This window comes from Pygocentrus nattereri, chromosome 9, assembly GCF_015220715.1.
Source record: "Pygocentrus nattereri isolate fPygNat1 chromosome 9, fPygNat1.pri, whole genome shotgun sequence".
Lineage (NCBI taxonomy): Eukaryota > Metazoa > Chordata > Actinopteri > Characiformes > Serrasalmidae > Pygocentrus > Pygocentrus nattereri.
Window position 1 is genome coordinate 35,784,207 of NC_051219.1, and position 21,293 is coordinate 35,805,499.

Below are 21,293 nucleotides of genomic sequence, written 5' to 3' on the forward strand. Positions count from 1 at the left end.
TTCGTTGGGAGTGACAAGGCTGGACAAGATTAGAAATGAGCAGATCAGAGGGACAGTGAAGGTGGAGCAGTTTGGAGATAAAGCCAGAGAGGCCAGGTTGAGATGGTTTGGACATGTGTTGAGGAGGAACGGTGGATATATTGGGCAAAGAATGTTGGAGATGGAGCTGCCGGGTAGAAGGAGAAGAGGTAGACCTCAGAGAAGGTTTATGGATGTAGTGAAGGTGGACATGGAGATGGTTGGTGTGAAAGTAGAGGAGGCAATGGATAGGGCAAGATGGAGGCAGATGATCCGCTGTGGCGACCCCCCTAAAGGGAGCAGCCGAAAGAAGAAGAAGATATATATATATATATATATATATATATATATATATATATATATATATATATATATATATGGAAGGGGGTCTGAGTCCATGGTCTTGGCCCGGAAAAGGATGGCATGCCCACTCCAGGTAAGGGGAAAGGACCTGCCCCAGGTGATGGAGTTTAAGTATCTCGGGGTCTTGTTCACGAGTGACGGGAAGAGGGATCGTGAGATCGGCCGTAGGCTGGGACAGGCGGCAACAGTAATACGGTCACTGTACCGGACTGTAGTGATGAAGAGGGAGTTGAGCCAAAAGGCGAAGCTCTCTGTTTACTGATCGGTCTACATCCCAAACCTCACCTATGGTCATGAGCTGTGGGTAATGACCAAAAGAACGAGATCATGAATACAAGCGGCGGAAATGAGCTTTCTTCGTCGGGTGGCGGGCTACACGCTATGCGATAGAGTGAGGAGCTCGGTTGTCCGGAAGGAGCTCAGAGTAGAGCCGCTACTCCTCCGCATTGAGAGGAGCCAGCTGAGATGGTTCGGGCATCTGATCCGGATGCCCCCTGGACGCCTCCCGCTGGGGGTGTTCCAGGCACGGCCTACCGGGACAAGACCCCTGGGTCGTCCTAGGACCCGCTGGAGGGATTATGTCTCCAAGTTGGCCTGGGAGCAGCTTGGGGTCCCCGGGAATGAACTGGAGGTAGTTGCGGGGGACAGGGTCATCTGGGATTCTCTGCTCTCCCAACTGCGACCGCGACCCTGTCTGGACTAGCGGTCAACAATGATGGATGGATGGATGGATGGAAGGGGGTGTTACAGTAATAATCTGGTGGGCCATAATAAATGTCCACATGAGGCACACTTTGGGTAGAATACTTTAGCTGTCAATTGATAATTGAACCACTCAATTTTCAATTCATCAAAAAACAGAATGAATTTTTATTTTCAGTAAGAATACCACATCACACGAAACTGAAGTAATAAGGCAAACATTCATACCTAACTGCGAAGTCTGTGCTTATGTGATATGTTTAAAACCAAACCTGCCTATGCACAGACAGTGTTTTCTTGGAAACTGTAAATAACAAACACTGATTTATTTGTGTTGCTGGAATGGCTATCAAAAGAACAGCATTTGCTGCTGTGGCTAACTAAATATATAAATATTACAAATATTAATTAACAGTATAAACAGCAGTGCAAAAAACACAACATTTCAGACAGTCCATAAAAATAATTATTTACATTATGTACACAGTTGGAAAACTAGAAACTGTAGTGTCAAAAAAGAGCCCTTATTTCTTCAGCAGCATAAAGGTTTATAAGCACAAATACTACATTTGACAAACGACTGCATGACGAGTGGTGTCTGAATTCTCACATTTGAATGAGTTGTAGCGTAGGATGCAGAAATGTATGTTAAGCTTAAGGCTTAAGTTATTTCCTAATAAATAAAATATTATTATTAGAATAAAAAAAACTACTTACAAAGGAAAGGAAAGACAAGAATTGACATTTTAAAGGTGTACAGAGACTCTTGTGGGAAAAGAAAAGAGCTTAGTGCTCCAGTGCCTACATGAGCCTAGTCAGCCCATGTACGTTTCCCCTGGGAGATCATTCAGATACAGTGGGGGAACTGGGCCTCATATAAAGCCCATTCTCAATGCCAGTGTATGTGTGTGTGAGAGAGAGAGAGTGCAGTGAGGCACAGATTATCCTGCTATGTGCACAAGTCCAGACGGGTGGAAGCCCATTGTTCCTCTTTATGACCATCTCTGCTGTGTTGCCATAGCGCTGAGGCCTCGAGCGGCGAAGTCAGGCTGCGTCCGGTGTGGTGAAATTCCAGGCAGGCCTTGAATCATCCCGTTACTGCAGTCATACTCCCAAATGTTGTCATAGTCTATTTCCTGGTCGTCCGGTTCCACTGGTTCGAGGTAAGAGTTGTCATCTGTGAGAGCAAAGGGGCAATTCAAAACTTTATCTTGTGTGCACAACTTTATTTTGTGACATACATAGAAATATAACACATAAATATGTAATATACATGAAACATGTGAACTGCATAAGTGACATAAAAGCTAACCCGGTGCCTTTAAAACCTCTAGAATGAGAGGCTTACCTAATCCTGCCCTTTAACACTGAGGAATGAACACAACTTCATTCTTTTACATTGTAAGCACAGAAGTTAAATGTCCTGCAGAACGGACATTCCACAGATTACAATCAGTGACGTGAAAGTAGAGTGGACAGCCAAGATAACGTAGATGAAGTGAGCACTTCACTGCATATTGCACAATGACAGAATGCTAAATGCTACTGTATTTTGGAGATACATTTAAGTGCTAAGTTAAACTGCCATTAATCACAGCTTCACGGATTAATAGCAGAATATATAGTAACTCTTAGGCCACCAGAGAAAACTGTTCAAAACTATTTACAGGTCATTGAAAGGGAAATCCACTGATTTTCAAGACTATCAGAAATAAATCCTCAAAGTATAAACTAAGTCAATCAGGATGGCTCTGTAGAGTTCTAGAGAAACCTAGCCAGAATTGTTCACAGTGGTGGTGATAAGACCCAGACATCTGAAGAGTTTTGTATAAAATCTTGTAGAAAAGTATTACCCAAAATGGTTACAGATATATCACTTGATGCTTTAGGCATTGTTCTTTTATGATAGTTGTGTGACCAGATTATGGCCAAAACATATTTTTTTCACATGAAGTTTGTGTTGTGAACATATGACCCCTGGTTCTTATCACCAGCACTGTAAAGAAATTTTGGGTAGCACGTTTCTCGACAGTGAATCATCTCACATCAAACCATTCTGAATCAATTTGTTTACATGTCAATGATAGAATTAAACAAAACATTTTGCCAAATTAGTGGGCTTCACCTTTAAGTGTATATTTACTAAAAAAAGCTTTATAACATTAGAAAAATTTAGACCAACATTATTACTGAATAATAAAAGTAACAAGGATTTCTTGTTTTGAATAAGCTATCAGTTCCTTCATCACTACAGAAAGTGTGCTACATGCTAAATCCTCATTTTTTTCATAGGTTTACAGTGGTTTGACACAATCTAGGCCTTAGAAGCGATTTTGCATTTGAATGCGACACAGCAGTAGAATAGATACAAATAACCATCCGTGTAATAACAATGAAATACTGCACACTGTACTTCTATACACGCACTCCATTACTGTAGTTTGGAGCGATCCTACTACAGTTAATGAGTGGGGTCACTTTACTGATGGTCTGCAGGGTGTCCAGCCTGAAAGCTTTAAATCATTCTCAGTGGTAATTCTGTCCTTTCACTGGGCTTCCCCTAATGTGCCACCTGAAGAGCTGTCATCTGGACTGTTGCTGTGCTGAGCTCCATTACAAACAGACATACACACATTTTTCCTGGACTTTTAAAGACCCTGGCTGACAAACACACACATATGCCACTCTCCAAGTTCAGTGTGTGTGTGTGTGTGTGTGTGTGTGTGTGTGTGTGTGTGTGTGTGTGTATGTATGTGTGCAAAGGTCATTCTAAAACCATCCTCTGAGCTCTGTGTCTTCTTGAACAGTGCTATCTATTGCTAGGATATTGTCACCACAGACGTTTTCCTGTGGCGACATCTCTAAACCTGAGAGTTAATGACGTTAGCATAGCACAGCTGTGGAACAGGATCAACTGTCTGTTGTGTACATGAACTAAAAGTCACTCTCATATTGAATCAAAAACATTTTGTTTTTATATATTTAAGTTTATAAAATACCAAACTTATTCACAGCAGTCACAAACCATATTTTTCTTTGCTTATGTGCGATTATGCATAGGATTAAGTTGTGCGCAATAAATGTGGTTGTGAATGTGTTGAATGTAGTGTGGTTTTTTTATTATAAAGTGACTTCTAGGACACTCATATGTGAGTTATGATGGAATTTAAGTATAAAATCCAGGCTTTTAGGGTTCAATGGGTTAATGTTTATCACAAATAATCTTCATTCTAATTTTGATCATTTTCCAACCTTCATTTAAAAATTATATTTTACCTGAAGCCAACTCATGACATTTTGTGGTCTTATGTACCAAAAATGTTACATTTGTACGTGACCATTTTTCAATCTATTCCCAAGAATTAAACAAAGCTGTTTCTCTAAGGCTGAGATATGTAAATGATCTCTGTTCTGATTGGCTGCCCTGTACCGTGCCTTATTTAAAAAGCAGTCCAGCCTGAAATACTCCTTATAACTTCAATGTGAAAGAGTGGAGCTAAAGTGCTGTAGGCTGAGGGAATATAAATGTGCTCTTTTTTTGTATCACAGGGGATTTTTGCAGCTTGTTTTCCATGGAATGAGGAGCACATGTTTTAAGATTATAACAATATTACCATGCCACATCAAACTCTTTTGAGGCCAATTCAGTCTTTCGTGATATGGGCCGTTTAAAACTGAAAATGTGGTCTCACAGCCTGCCCTGAAATATCTAGTTCCAGTCGTGCATATGAATGATACTGCGAGACCATGGAAGCCATATAACTTTCACATGCCATGAATTCTCACCTGGTGAGTGACTGTAGGGCATGGCCCGCATCTCTGCAGCAGACAGGCCTGGGAAAGCTCTCTGTAAAGGACAAGAAAATACACATTCATTCAGCACCGTTGCCGTAATGCTGGTTAAGCCTGAATAATGCAAGTCTGTTCAATGGCATGGATTATTTTAAGCTATGTGCTTCTGGCAGATACTGTTCATTTTCTATTGTTCTATTTTCCATTGAAATTCACATGCATGGATGGCAGGTGTACCTGTGCTATGTGGTTGTGCTGTGGTGCTGTGTTGGGAGCGGATAGCAGCTTCAGCCTGGACACAGCCTGAACTCGCTGCTCCAGTGCCCGATCCGTGCTGTCCCCCTCAGGCTCCTGGGACTGGATGCCTCTGTTTCTGCGGCCTGGAGGAGGCGTGCACAGGCGGAAGGAAGCTGGGAGGAGAGGAGGGCAGTGCTGTTCCATAGAGACCCATGAGGAATGCTGTTCAACATGAGAAATATACTGCTGTTAATCACAGCTTCAATTAAACTCTTGATTATAGTATTAGAATGTACAGTATTGTGCAAAAGTCAGGCCACCCGAGAAGTCTAGAACTATTTGTTAAGCTGAATTAGTTAAAGAATAATTCATCTCAGAATGAATAATGGAATAATAAACCTAGAGTTCAAGGTGTTACATAGAGGCCGGCATCCATAAATCTTCTCTCAAATGCCCGTTCAATAGGATTTCCATCATTTAATGCCCATTGGTACTTACTGCAATCTACTTTCTTTAGCAAACTCTTCCATTATGCATCTAGATCAATCAATAAGTAATCATGGCTGTTGGGACTTTCCGAGGTTTAGGCCGGTCAGCTCATTGCCCCGCTCTCCAAGTGCTGGGTCACATTGAGCCACAGTGTAAAGTGAGAGAGCAGATCTGATGTCCTGACCCACTTACCGATGCCTTCGCTGATCCCTCGTCCAGCGGGTACATCCCAGGGGTAGTAGGGTCGTCGTATAGGGGAGAGAGAGGCTTGCGGGAGGTCAGCATGTCTGAGTGCCGGTGGGGAACAGAGAGCTGGTACTTGATGGAGTTTGGAGAATTGCTCCAGCTGTTGGACTGAACAAAGACAAAAAAATCAGAACATACCATTATAAATAACTGCAGTTAATTGTTCATTTAATGATCTTAAGACTCAATTTTCAGTAAAAAGTGATAAAGGACATGCTTTCCATTGGAAATGAAGTAAAATGTGCCGTTAATTATGGAATGTATTGGTGAAAATTGCAGGTCAGCTGCATGGTTTATCTACCTTGATAAGTGGGGCCTTCTCGAGACGCTGCACAGGGGTGTTGTTGTGCATGGCGCTGTAGGGAGTGGTGTAAATTGGAGACATGGGATCATTGTTGGACAGAACTGAGGAACGCTGAGGAGATGAGTAACGCAGGGACATGAGGTCGGGCACAGGCCTAGTCTGAGATGACATGCTGTTACTCCTGCTGCCCAGTCGCACCGAATACTGTGTGTCGGTCGAGGTGGGTCTACTGGAAATGTACTGCAAACACCCAAAAGAAGAGGAGGAGCAGATTAGTGGGGGTACATGAAGCCAATGCAATACTACTCATTAAGAAAACTTTTAATACAACATTTATGTTTATAACAGACATTAAACCGTAGAACTTTGGTTTGAGTTTAATTAAACTTTATTGTTGTGCATAGTTCTATTTTGAAAGAGATCATTCAAGAGAGAACCATTCTTTACTGTTTGCCATTTTTTTACATCAAAAATAGTGTAGGCTGGAAAAATGTATATAAATGTAAATTGCACATTGTATACAACTGTAATTCATTATGCAACTACTATGCAATAATTAAGTAATTTCCTTAAATCTAGATCCTGTGTTAGAGAAGCTAGTTTATCAGTACGCTAAGCTTAAAAGGAAGGGCAGTCTTATCAGCAGTGAGTGTGCTATGATAGTTACACCCTCAGCAGAGCTCCCTTTGGGCACACTGCCCTGTCATTGGTAAATTAATTGGGCTCAGTGCTTCTGAATTGGAGGCTGGGAGGGAGATAGAATGTCCTGGCACCAACAGCATGTGATGGTAACTTCAAAGCTGTACACCATTCAGGCCATCTGCTGAGCTATGTAGTGCTGTGTGGGTGAATCTGATCATGGAATGTTTCTAATAACAGAAAACATATGAGAGTGCTCAGGAGATGTCTTTCGAGTGTATTTTTTTGTACTACAAGACAGCATGACACAGAGCCGCAGGCTGAGGAATTCAGCACAGCAGCGTTAGATCAATCTGTTCAGCTACAAGCAAGAAGATTCTTTTACATGGTAAGAGGAGCAGCAAGGGTTGGAAGCTGAGTCAATAATTAATAGCTCCACGACCACAGAAACTGTTCCAACTCATGGCTGCTACTGCTCCTCCAAAACAAACACTTACAGTTAGTCAGATAAGTCATGGAATGCACCTTGGAGATTCTACCTTAGAAAGCTCTGATTAACAGGAAATTAGGTGGGTGATGTTTGCTTTTTGTAGATTATTTGGTTTTTGATGTTACGTTGAGGTGAAGAGACCAAAAACAGCTTCTTGCCAAAGTGAACTGGCACTTTATACAATGTTCAGGAAGAAGAATGTCTATATTAATCTATATATTGTGGTGATATATTTTCATTGACATTTATATGGACTTTATTATATAAACTATATACAGTGCTTGATTTTCCAAAGGTTGGAAAGCAGCAAGGGCTTGTTCTAGGTCTGGCAATAGCTCAAATAAAATGATCATCAGCTGACATATACTATGGCAGCTTGACAACAGTTCACTTAATCTGAGTTATAATAATACTGAACACAGCTGTACAAACCCTATAATGGGCAACGTGAAGTTAATGGGTTTAAGGAGCTGGGATAGGCACTTACACAGAGGGGCTCGGTGTAACCAGGGGAAAGAGGGTTGTCATCGCCCCGGGGCAACTGCAGCTCTCGAGATCCCCGTCCACTCTGGGACCTCTGTAGTGGGACGGCACCCCCGCGGCTACTGCTGCTCCATCTGACATCTATCTCTGGAGCCTAGTGACAAAGGACAGGGTCAGTGGTATGACTAGTATTTTATGGGTTGCAGCGCAAATATAAATATCCATTTGAAAAAGATTTTTAATTAATAAAAAAGTTAGATAATTTGCACATTTATTTATGCTGTGCTAATAGTGAGCAGCTACAATAGCTATGCTATTATCTAACAGTTATAATAGGTATGCTTCTATACAGTGGGCTCAAAGACATGGGCTCAAAATTGAATACGTAGAAACATAAGGGGTCAAATAATGTCTTTGCAGGCCTGGTCACCATGCGACAATGTGTTCTGTCTCCCCGTGCAATTTTCCTGCCTGCTGATACCACCGTATCGGGTCAGTACCTCTCACCAGCAGGTTGCCACACCTACCATGTATGGTGCGGCATTGAGTCATGTTGAGTTAGCAAGTCAAGAGGTCAGTGAGTCTGGAGACTGCTTACCTCTCTCTGAGTCGGAGTGTAGATGATGTCATAGACTGGAGGAGGAGGGCTCAGGATGGGGACGTCCGCAGATTTGAAGTGTTGGATCCACTCGCGGAACTCGGTTGTGTTTGGGCATGACACAACGATGGGGTTGATCAGCTTGCCTACAAATGGACAAAGACAAAGAAGAGATTGACATAAGACTAAAGCTTTTGCAAAGAAAGGGCCAGTTTCCCTGACCAGGTTGAGTCCAAGCTTAGTCAAAATAAGATATTTAATGAGAAACATCATTAGATTTGCTGTTTAGGCTTAATTAATGTCCCATAAAGATCTGGTGCCCATGGCATAGGGTTGATAAAGAAGGATTGATTAACAGAGAGTTGATGTGATAGGATCAGTAAAGTTACCTTCAATCATAAACGTGTTTGGCTTGATGTCCTGGCATGGAGTGGTGACTGTTATCATGTTCAAAGGAAGTTTTCCCTGTAATCACATTTACAGCGTTTTAGTTTGCTTAAATATTTTTTATTGGGGAAAGGTGCTGTTTGTGATGATAGTGCATGAACTGAGAAGTTTGAGGTGTTTGATTTACCTTGTAGAAGAGGCCATCACTTTCCTCAGACAGTATAATCAGATTGGTAGGGTACATCACCAGCAGCCTGTCATACTGCTCCTGTGGGCAGAAAGAAGAGTTGCACTATTAATATGTAATATACAGTACAGGGGACTAGACAGAGACCAACCTTCATTATTTCCAGTTAAAATAGCCACAATAAAGTACAAGCTATTCATTTATCTTACAGTGAAGCCTTGAAAACTGCATAGTATCAGTTTTTCAGCATTTAGTGTGTCCACCTTTTGCCCTTATTATAGCTTTCAGTTTTTGAAAGAAATCGTCAAGTATATTTTACCACACCTCCAAAATTCAATCTTAGAACTTGGATGCGTTTTCTATGCAGACCCAAAGTGTTGAGTTGTATCATATTGGAAGGATGAACAGTGGAATTTTATAGACGTGAAGCAGAACTACAGCTTTAAGTGCTGTTTATGTGATGGTGACAATTTTGGTGGTTTACCAGGTCTTACACGATTGTTAGGTCCAGTTCTGAAGTCCAGTTCAGTTCTGAAAACTGCTGTTTTTAACAACTATTTTACTATTTTCTTTCCCTGCTTGTACAAGTGGATTATCTTAACATAACAAAACCAATATCAACAAGTTGCAAACTGTTGCTATAAACAAAAAAAAACATTAATGCCAAACTGAGGGTGCATGAAGTAAATATGAGACTGTGCAATGTCTCACAATCTGCACCCCGACGTCCACACATATTTTTAACTTAGTGTGATGTGCACAAGTGCTTCCTCAATCATAGGACAGTGATAGTGGAGTGCTTGCTCTGACAGTGGTGGTGTGTCTTTGCTCATTATAGGGTGTGTCAGACAAACAGCTGCAGGGTGAGTCAAGTCCGTACGTGAGCAAAGCAACTGGTTTACACACCCAGTTGATACAAAGACACACACATGCGCATTATCCTTAAATAAAGAGAGACCTGCCTGAGTTCTCACCCTCGTCTGTGGGAAAATGTTTACAGATTTGGTTACATTTCATTACAGCCTGTCTGCTGACTCTCTGCCCCCCTGCAGCGCAAGCAAAAGCTGATGATACTGGAACACTGCAGACAAATGAGGGGCTAGTCTTCTGAGACCCTGAGGGTAAACTGATCCTGTTTCACAGTTTTTTTAAGGGTAAGTAAGGTAATGGCAGTTGCACCCCCAGTGAAACCAGCAGGTAAGTAATCTTCAGTTGAGCAAAGTATATATACAAAGAAGCCTATCAGTGGCGTTTTTTTGTTCTTCATACCTTTCCTCCCTCAGGTGTTGTAAGAAATCAGAGCGACTGTGCTTTACAAACATCTAAACAACTAAACTAAAGGATGAAAGGAACCACTTCAAATGTAAATTTATAAAACAGGCCCAGTTCTAAAATCTGACTCTCCCATTTGAAGCTGTTGTAGAAGACTCAGTATAAACATGTATGATCATGTACATCAGAAGAACTTCATATTAAAGAACCAAGATGTTAAAAACTTTGTGCTGTTCATGAAATGATCTCTGATTGTTGATCCTGCTGGATCAACTGGATCCTATGGAAGCCTATTCCTTTTGTAAGTCTAAATCTTAACTTAGAATTTCAACAATTGAAAATTGTTGAAATAATGACTTACTATGTCAAAATAATTACATAGTATTTCATAATAATGACATACTACATCCCAAAAATATTACTCTCTAATTCTGCATAATATCTCAAAGACACAAAAAATTATGTCATAATTTTGAGACACTAGGCCAGTATTCTGTGAAGTGTTAAGTTTGATTTAAAGTCATTTTTTGTGAAAATCAGTAATTACTTCTAGATATTAAGTCAATATTTTGAGAAAATAAGTCTTTAAAGATATTAAGTCAAACTGTTCAGAAAATTTGTCATTATTTCTACATATGAAGTCAACATTCTGTGACAATATGTCTTTATTTAAGGATATGAAGTAAAATTTTTGAAAAAAATAATCACTATTTCTAGATTTGAAGTCAATATTTTGAGAAAATAGACCTTTACTTAAAAATATTCAGTCAAATTTTTGAGAAAACTAGTTATTTCTAGATGTCAATATTTTGAAAAACAACATTTATTTTGAGATTTCAAGACCAGAAACAGAAGTTGGGGTAAAGATTGTATATTTTAACATATCCTTCTTCACACGTCCACAAATCTGACAACAGTAGGAAGCACATATTCTCTTCATGATTGGTTTAGTAGATGCTGATTTACCTGGCAGGGCAGATGCTGTAGTCGTGCTTTAGTGACGTAGGTGATTGGGCCCAGACTCTCTCGCTGTGACCCCTCCCACTCATAGATGGGCTCTTTACTGATGGAGTTCCTCAGCTCTTCTTTCCCCTGTGCGGACTGTTCGATTTTGTGGACCTAATAAAAGCATACCCAGTGAGAGATGCATCAAATTACAAGTTTCTATGTTATAATAACAATAAACTTTGTTTGTTGAGCAGTTTGTATACATGAAATGCTTCTTCATATTAATAAAAGGGAAGGGTGTTAAAGGAAAAAATGTTGACTACATTAAAACAGTAATACAAGGATAAAGTGACTTCATTGTCTTGACATGCCTTGTAAGAGGCCTGTAAAGTGCAACAGTATTTACTGGCTGCCTCAGATTTCAGATGAGAGAAAATCCCATACAGTTCTTAATTCCACACTTCTACTAATTACAGGACAAAATTGTTGTTGTTCAACAAACCCGACTGTTGTGAAACTGTTTTGTTTAGTGACCTCACTCATTGCAACAGCGTTACATGTCAGCACTGGCTGCAAATAATTTCTTTTATGCTGTGTTTAAGGTGACCACAATCCCAGCCACTCCCATGTGCAATCCTCATGAAAAGAAAATAACACTGACCTAAATTATGTCCACCCAGCTTTACTGCCTACTTCCTGTTGTCAAAGTGATCATTATCTGTTCTAATGTGCAGGCTTTGTTTTCAGTTATGGATCGATTGTTAGTTATAGTCACACACCTTAATCCTGCCATGTGTCTCTGGTGTGATTGCAGTGCCGCCGTTGGCCTCAATGTGTTCTTTCAGGAGACCAAACCAGTTGTCCATATCCTCCTGGTTTGAGCAGTAGACGATAATGGGGTTCAGGCTGACACCTATGAAGACCAAAAACATAGGGTCAAAGGTTGGTTCAAAAGCCATGAAGGGAATGCACACCCTTCGGTGTCAATAGCAGACTCTTACATGTGGCTATGAAGGTTTTTAAGTTTTCCTGTTTACTTAATTATAATACTTGTTCTACATTTTCAGTCAATGCTACACTTTCGCTCATAAGGGCAGGAGATTTGAATGAGGCTGACCATATTTTGGTCTGCAGCACAGGCCAGACTGTAGTAAACAAATAACAACATGAAAGTAAAGCCAAATCATGAACCGTTTAGACAATTTAAAAATGAAACAGTGATGCTGAAACTGAAACTGAACTGACAAAGGTCCATTCTGTTGAAACGGAATGCAAACTGAATGTAAAATGGAATTTATGCAACTAACTATGTAATTACCTATTTATAACTATGTAGTTACTTATGTATAACTCTGTAATTACAACCAAAATAGTGATGTACTGTTAATATTTTTAAAGGTTAAATGAATGTGTCGCTCTGAGTTTCATTATGTATTATTCATGACATCCAAGCACTAACACTGATGATGTATGTTGTTCTCAAGCACTCATAACATTATCGCATTCCTCATGTTAAGTAAAGATGGGAAGCAGGCACATGTGCAGAACTCCTGATCTAAAAGAATGCACCAGACCTGGAATTTCCCTCTGTTATCAGCCCCACATACCAGCACATATCACTAGAGATATCAGCACCCCCCCTCCACTTTGTCATTTCCAATCACAGCTTACTTAGCGTTATTACTGAGGTTTTGTTTTCACCTTGGAATGGAAACTAAATCTCCTCACAGTGATGAGAACACAGTGAAAGTCAATACCATGCTAGACTGATTGTAAATATTCCCTCAGCTGACCCCTTTTGATCCAGCGCTCATAGTTCATGGGAATCTGCTGGAGTCTGCAGTAGATATCAGATAAAAATGTGAAGTAGTGAGTCATGTTTTTTAAAGCATATCTCACTCTCTAAAGCATTTTTTTGTGTTCTGTATCATAGCAGTGGGATTACTCATCTGGACAATGGTTCCGAAGAGGTATTTAAACATGTCCAGTCTTCAATTTGACTCATATCCTGGTCATGTTTACTCACCCTTTGAGGTTCCTGGCTTTACTTTTGTGGATATCATTGTGTTTATAGAGCGGCCAAGCCAGTAAAAAGAATGCATTTCAAAGATTTATGTAAGCATATTGGAAGTGGTGAACCAAATTCCAAGAAAGTTCTCACAAACAATAAGTAGACAAACATTAACAAGAAGTAGGGCCTGTTCAGAGGGAGTAGAATGCAGAAAGACTTAAGCGTGATAGTGAAAGTACCACAGAATGAGCCTTCTTAGCTCAACAGCTGAGCAAGTTCAGGCACACCTGTCGTATAACAAGGAGGGCCTTGAAGGACAATTTCACCCTGGCCTGACACCAGCAAATGGAGAGCCTTCTAGTTAGTCTTAGAATTGGAAAAAGGGAAAGGGGGGTCATGGTACTTCTGGATGACTGGAATGTCTGAACATGTGAAGTGCCTGTGGTTGTAAACACTGCAAGATTGTATTGGGAGTGGACCCCAAACCAGACTCAAAGAATTGTCCGAAAGAAACATTGAAATGTATGTTAATGTACAGAATTTTTGTGGCCGCCATTGATTTTTTTTTTTTTTATTATAATTTGTCAAGAATCTTGTCATCATTGGATTATAATAAAGGTGATAGGAACCAGGAGGCATGTGGGCTACAAAATAAATATAGGCACTTTATTTGCCACAACAAGCAGTGAGGTAGTTTCTGAGTATTTTCATGTTGATGGTGGTTTACAAAAATGGTGAAAAATCTACTGAAAGTTTCACATCAAAACACTCTTATTGACTTTGTTTACATCTTTACAATGGACTTTTGCAGACATTCTGGCATTCTTCTTCAAGAAAACAACCAGCATCAGTGTCCGATACACTGTATTACAGCAACAGCAGGTCCTTATACATGTATTAGGTATAGAAATAGAAGACGTCCACTCACCATTAATTTGGAATGCAAAGTCTTGTGCATCTCCAAAGCTGTTTCTGTTTTTCACTTTGGAAAGAGTGAGCTCTTTCAGAGGAAGTGTGCCCTATAATAAAACAAACCGTTTACTCAGTCTTCCATTTTATGGTGTTTTTTTTGTTGTTTTTGGGGTTTTTTTTGCTTCTAGCATTTAGGCTTTCACATAAAGTCATTCATGGACACTCATAATTACGCATTTCCCTCTGGGAGTGATAAACATTAATTGTGACCACACTTGGTTTTGACACATGGTTTAGAGAGCATGCAGACATAATAAAAGGAAATGATTAACATCAACTGCTGCAAATGAGCAACTCAGATTTTATTGCGAGTCTGTTTATTGTATATTTACTCACTGCCCCTGTGTTTTGGCATAGAGAGAAGAGAGTTTACATCATCGTTATCTAATACAGCCTACACTGCATGTCTTCATTCTCAATAATGACTCAAGAAGTAGGTAGAGGTAGCGTGTCGTCGCTGTCAGAACAAAACTTAGTAGTTTTTTGTTTTATGGATTTTTTACATGATTTGAAAATATGTTTTTATGCTGTGTCCAAATTACATACATCAAAAACCTCTGTCCAATTAATGCAATGGTTTATACAGAATACAGTGACAAATGCAATATAAAAGAGGCTGTTTTTACCTGATAGGTGAGTCCAGTGGTGTTGTTAGAGACAAAATGAAGGTGGGTCTGGAACAGGTCCAGGTAGCAGTCGTGCACATCCTGCCAGGAAACATGCATAATCCAGTTATCTACACAATCTCAGAGATTCCTCTGTAGTTATGCTGGTTGACCTGGTACTTCACGTATTTTGCCATATTTCTCTGGATTAAAAGATTATTCGAGAAGATTTCATGCATTAAAACCTCAGAGCGGTTCATCAAAAGTCCAGAAGCTACATAAAATCCAGCACGAAACGTTTTGTTTCACAAGACTTTAGTTTACAAGCTATAGTTGACAAAGCATGGCTTGATTATATTAACCGCCACACCACAGAAGGGCAATTATGATGAGGTTACAAGCTAAGCTCGGTTTTCCTGTTGACAATGGTATTAATTGTGGAAAGATGTTTTGTACAGCATGTGTCAATGTGAATAACTCTGCCCAAGGGGAGTGGTGCTGTTCTTCCTGATATAGTAACGGCAATGTTCCAAATCGGAAGGCCCTGACATTGATTGACTGAGGCCAGCTCATTTCCTTTCAGCTGATAGCACAGGTCTGCACTTCGCTCAAGTCATGCCGACTCTTAACTCTTAGGTAACATTTCCTTTCTACCTTCACTTGGGGTTTGCGCTATGACTTCATCCTGGTTTGATGTATTTCTTGTATCTTTTCTCTCCCATCTCCTTTTTTTTTCTATCTCATGGTTGCATGGCATCAGGAATCCAGCCTGATAGAGGAGGTTCCCACGCCTCAGTGCTCTATCAGCTGGCCGATCTTAGTCTCTGTGCCTGGGGTGAGTGAGCTCTGAGCACTGCAACACTGACATGTTTCACAACCCTGCATGTTCTGACATGGCAGGAGGTCCAACATCAATTAATCTTCGGCAATACGTAATGCAGCAACCGCCGGGTTGTGTTCACACAACCATCAGGTGACATCCTGTACCCTTTTGTTTGTTGGTGGATGAGTAAGTGGCGGAAGAGTAAGTCACTGCTAGACCATAATGTTCGTTTTAATGGTGGTGACTACCATTTGGTTGTTTGTGTTCCAGCCATTCTGGAGTTTCATCAGGTTTACGTGCATAGAAGGGCTTTTGCATCAATGTGAGGTGTGAACAGATGTGCCTCACCTGGCAGTGGACGAATCTGAAGCGCACTTTGGAGCTGTGGATCATCCTGCCATAGTTCTTCACGTTGATGCTGCTCTTTTTCCAGCCGCTGACCGGATCGTAAGGGAATGGAGGGTCCCATTTGATGTTCTCTATGGCCTGAAGGTCTTTAGGTGACATTTCCTATGAGCAAACATAATGTCAAGGCATGGTTCCTCACTTAAGAGCACGTTAAGACATTGTATTTATGATCATGTTTATTAATATTAGATAAAAATGATGAAAAAATATGTATCACATCCTCAAAATGACGAAAGATAGTGGATGGGCTGCTCACTTAAAGTGCGGGGATCCCACATATGTGCAAATATACACTGCATATCCGGATGTTTATGTCGTAAATACTTTTTTATAACAGTTTATAAGTGTGTCACAGTGTTTAGTTGAGCTTTTCCCATATTTGAGAACAAATTAAGGAAAGCTTGAACCCAAACAACATGAGGTGTTTTCTTCAGCACTGAAGTTTATTTGATTTTTAGTCTGACTCTTCCTAATTTGTCCTCAGACAGAGCACCAGTTTGAGTAAACACTATGATGCATTGCAGAAAAGCATTTAAAATCAAAACATTTGGTTTGTGCAGTGTAGAAAATGCTCAGATTGGGGTAGTTTGCTGAATTATGTCATTTTTGCTGCTATAAGACCATTAAAGCCACCATTTAGTGAATCTTGTTAGTGTTGTTTGACATTTTCTGTGAGAAAATTCCTCACCTTTCTTGGGGTAACAGTGCAGAGAATGTTGATGATACTGTTGGACTTCTCCTGCCCCTCCTGTGGGTTCTTTTTTCGGAACAGTCGGCTGCTGCTCGGAAGAAATGTGACAGTTTGTTAGTCAGGCACATTCATTTCTTCACAGCCTGTGGTTTTGGGATTAAACCAATCAATAAAGAATCTCAGGGTAAAACCACTGTGACACTGTGATCTGTCTGTTCGTCAGTTTCCCACACAAAAGTCTTAACAGTTCCATTGTATGTCCATTCTCAACCTTTCTGCACCTCTGGTAGCTCGTACTGGTCAATGTATTGTACAGGCCACTCCGTACACCATTTACACTGAGGGAACAATAGAGCTTATGTTTCCAGACGCAGGACATAGATAGTGCAATATGGTTCAAATGTCATCCTTTGTCACTCACGACCCCATTCGTAATCATTAGTGTCAAATCTCTGTAATGAAGTCTTTTTCCTCCACATTGATAAGAGAGGAAGTCAGGCCCTAGACTTGCTTCCCTTTATCTGCGTTTTGAATTCAATTAGCATAACACTGGGATTATTCATGCTTTGAGTTATTGGAAGTATCTGTGGTATTCTTTACAGAGATTCAGTGATGAACCAGTTTGGTATCCATAGAATCTAAGCCACGGAGGAGTGGCAACAGTAACAGTAATTGAAGGTATTTTATTAGCTTTCTATGCTAAGAGAGCAAAAGAGTGCAAACTGTGTGAACCAACTCAGTAACGGACAAGAAACATGAACAGTGACATCATTGTTCTTGACCGACAAGCAATCCACCTGCTGCTCTCAGTGAGAGAGAGAGAAAAAAGGAACGAGCGACAGGGGCCTTGAGCTGCCAGACCCTGTTTTGAGTATAACAGCCAAATAGATCATTTTTCAAACCTTGAAAAACCTGATAGACCTAACTTTCTCCAGCTTTGATGCAGCAGGACCAGGCCTGTTGCAATGAGCGCTGACCTGCGCGTAATAAAAGCACAATAGCTCTTTATGGCTTCTAGGTCTCTGCACCCACACTGCCCCCGCCTAGAGAAGCGTCCACTGCAGAATCACCCTTGATTTAAATAAAAACTCTGACAAAGGTGTTTCTAACTGAACAGACAGTAAACAAACAGTAAACACTTGCACAGGACCATGTGGTGGTGCCAATGTGGTAAAGCTCTCTGAAGGGTAAGGAAACAGGAGAATAGCTTTGAATGCTATCAGCACATGTGAGAGTGAGTCTGCCTGTGAACTGTGATCCTGTCTGGAGTTAATTAGAATTACAGACATCAGCACTACACGGATGAGCTCCAAGCATTGAGTGGATGTTTATCCTAATATTACAGTCCACCGTTAATCCTCAACACTGCAAGTGGGTCCACGCTTTAGTTCCTCAGGCTCATAACCACACAATGTGCATAGCATACTGAAAAATCATGTGGTTGCACACATGAAATATATCACAATGACTCAGTTTTTTTCTTTCTTTCTTGAACTTATTTGTGTTCATATAATACATTATACTCATTTGCAACCACTGGATATAATAAGATCAATTCAAAAAGGTTCTATGCAGTACTAAGACTTGTAACAAGAGAGAACCCCTTTTTGCTGCTGTATAGAAGTATATTTTGGAAGTATCTTTGGTATTTTTTATAGAAAGTCAATCATGAAGTTTGGCATCCAGAGAATCGAAGCTATTATAGAACCATTTTTAATAAGAGTCTTTAAGAACTGTACGACAGGTTTTCTATTGAAAAGAAGAACCATTTTACCATATAAAAAGCCATTCAAATGGATCTTTGATTTGTCACCACTCTATATAACCATTGCCGTCAATAAAGAACCATTAAAGGACAAAGAAAAGAAAAACTCTACAATCAGTTCAGAATTTTGACATTACATTTTGTAAGGGGTTCTTCACACTCGCAGGTCATTTAAAAATTATTTCATTAAGTCATTTATATACATATAAATGGTTCTTTAAAGAAAAATCCAATGAAATGTTATTTAGGGAACTAAAAGTGGTTCTTCTATGATACTCCTTCATTTTTAAGAATGACTAATGAGTAATGAGCCTAAGGATTAATAACTGAATGAAACGCCTAAAGTTTAAGATGTTAAATAAGAAATATTTCTGAAAGTATAATGAATAAGAAATCAAGCCAAGTGCTCTCTTTGACCCATTTTGGTTTAATGACAGTCTTTTGAAGGTATTAAACCTACTTTCTGCAACGTGTAAATGAACTTTGGAGTTATTCTATACATCTAAACTGACCCAGAAGCAGATGTCACAGCTGTACACAGCTGCACAACATACCTGTTCCGGCGTATGAAACTCTTGCTGGAGAACCTGAAGTTGTGCTGAGGGACGCATGACATGCTACTCCCCATGTTGATCCCTGCTGTGTGAGTGTCTCCTCAGCGAGTGAACGTGTGTCCGCCGGATCAGGCGTGTAATATTCCCTTAGCTGTAATCCAAGCCGCGTGGAGCGAGCGGTTCAGCGGTGAGGTGAGACTGATACTGAGGGAGTGCTGAGGGAGAGCAATGTATACAAGGAGTGTGTCAGTAGGAGGGGCCAGAGAGAGGAGTGTGTGCGGGCAAAGGAGGAGGAGACGGGGGTGGGCGGTGGGGGGGGGGGGGGGCGCTGTAGTGGACCTCACACCTACATGGGATCCCTTCTCTAAATCAAGCCTGAAAACAAAGAGAGAAGTGTGCCTTTTCACACCTAGCACTGGACAAATGGCCCTCATTTCAAGGTTTTGAAAGCTATGGTGAAAGATTGTGAGGGCCAAATGGAGCCTGGTGGTGTCAATCAAGCGCACACACACACACACACACACACACACACACACACACACACACACACACACACACACACACACACACACAGGCATGCCTGAACATGATCATACAGGGTACAGTGCCAAATGCCAGCTGAAGGGTCTGGTATTTTTATTGATGTGGGCACAGTTTGCATAGAGTGAAAAAGTAATGTATTCAAATGACTTGACTCAAATAACTGGATCATTTCCACATGAATTACATGTTGTATGTGATATCAACATGTTTGCCTTTCATTTTGTTGCTTTTGGGAATAATTCTGTTGATCTGTTTGTGACTGTCAGAAAAAAACTTGCATCTCCAAAAAAAGTAACTTCATAGGAGAAGGTAAAACTTTCTTAAGTTTCAATGTTAAGCCTGTGTAAAAAGTGATCTTGGAGCATTTTGGTTGGTTGCTGGCCATAAGACTTTGAATCTGTCTGATCTTTTTTGCATGGTTTTTTACATTGTGCCAACATGTCGTGTTAAATGGACCAGTGGAAGCAATCAAACTTGCTTGGAATAAAATCTCTACATTAACTAAAGCACTAAAGGTTAAGAAAGTTTTTCCTTCTCCTGTAAAGTTGCCGTTTCAGAGATACAAGGTTTTGTCCAGACAGCTACAATAGTCCTACGGTAATGATGTGCATATTTTGAATCAATCTCATTGACATTGTTGGAAACAAGACATTGTATTTGTTTTTTTACATTATGTCAAAATTTCATGATAAATGGGCCACTGAAGACCGTTTAAAATAGTTGGAAATAAAATCTACATTAACTCACATTTTCCATCTCTTGTAAAGTCACTGTTTCAGATACAAAGTTTTATTCTGACCGCAATAACACCTCATATAAGAACATACTGTTTTTTTCTTTTTTCTGGTACATATAGTGATCTATATTTTGTACATATTTAACATTTCTGCTTTAAAAAACATTAAAAGCAACAGGTAGAGGAAGTCATTTCCTTTCATTCAAATCTTCTTGCTAACCACAACTAAATTTACATGCACGTGCAGTCCTGAGGTCAATTATTCATATTAAAGCCAAGTATTGATAACTTACTTAAAATGTAGGACAGAATATGTAAAGAAACTTAACTTTAAATTTCTTTAAGTCAAATTACTTTCATAACAACAGCAATGTTTATTCAAGCAACTTTCCAATTTAACATACCTTCATGTATGTAAAAGTAAAGTAATAACAGGTAGCCCAGTGATGACATGTTCTGTTGTTTTGCCACATAAATTTAATTCACAGAAAATGTATGTGCCTTTCAATTGGGGGGCTGGAGGTTAGGGATCTGGCCCTGTGACCGGAAGGTTGCCGGTTCAATCCCCAGGGCCGACAGTCCATGACTGAGGTGTCCTTGAGCAAGACACCTAACCCCCAACTGCTCCCCGGGAGCTGTGGATAGGGCTGCCCACCACTCCGGGCAAGTGTGTGCTCACTGCCCACTAGTGTGTGTGTTCACTAGTGTGTATGTGGTGTTTCACTTCACGGATGGGTTAAATGCGGAGGTACATTCAAGTCACTTCTCAATATAATGTGCCATGTTGCCAATGTGTAATAACAATATATATATATATATATATATATATATATATATATATATATATATATATATATATTCAGTAATTACGTGGAAAACAATGTCAACTGAGTGAGTTAATGAGAATTAGAAGGCTGCATCCACTGCTGGGTGACCCAGCCTCATTAACTCAGTCGGTTGACATTGTTTTCCACGTAATTACTGAATAATAAGCCCTAGGATGTAATAAGCCTAGGAATTTAACACACCT

General features: G+C 40.1%; 1 protein-coding gene across 1 annotated transcript; it reads right to left on the reverse strand.

Annotated features, from left to right (window-relative positions):
• Positions 1-1,227: 1,227 nt before the first annotated feature.
• Positions 1,228-19,177, reverse strand: plekhn1 (pleckstrin homology domain containing, family N member 1). Its single transcript, XM_017709266.1, has 16 exons — positions 18,985-19,177; positions 16,663-16,753; positions 15,915-16,076; positions 14,765-14,845; positions 14,095-14,185; positions 11,935-12,068; positions 11,174-11,326; positions 8,936-9,016; positions 8,751-8,826; positions 8,362-8,507; positions 7,768-7,917; positions 6,149-6,391; positions 5,794-5,955; positions 5,113-5,334; positions 4,870-4,930; positions 1,228-2,260 (listed from the first exon to the last, which is right to left on the reverse strand). The coding sequence occupies exons 1-16, from the start codon at positions 19,056-19,058 to the stop codon at positions 2,076-2,078; spliced, it is 2,112 nt and encodes a 703-aa protein (XP_017564755.1). The 5' UTR covers positions 19,059-19,177; the 3' UTR covers positions 1,228-2,075.
• Between the last annotated feature and the right edge of the window lie 2,116 nt (positions 19,178-21,293).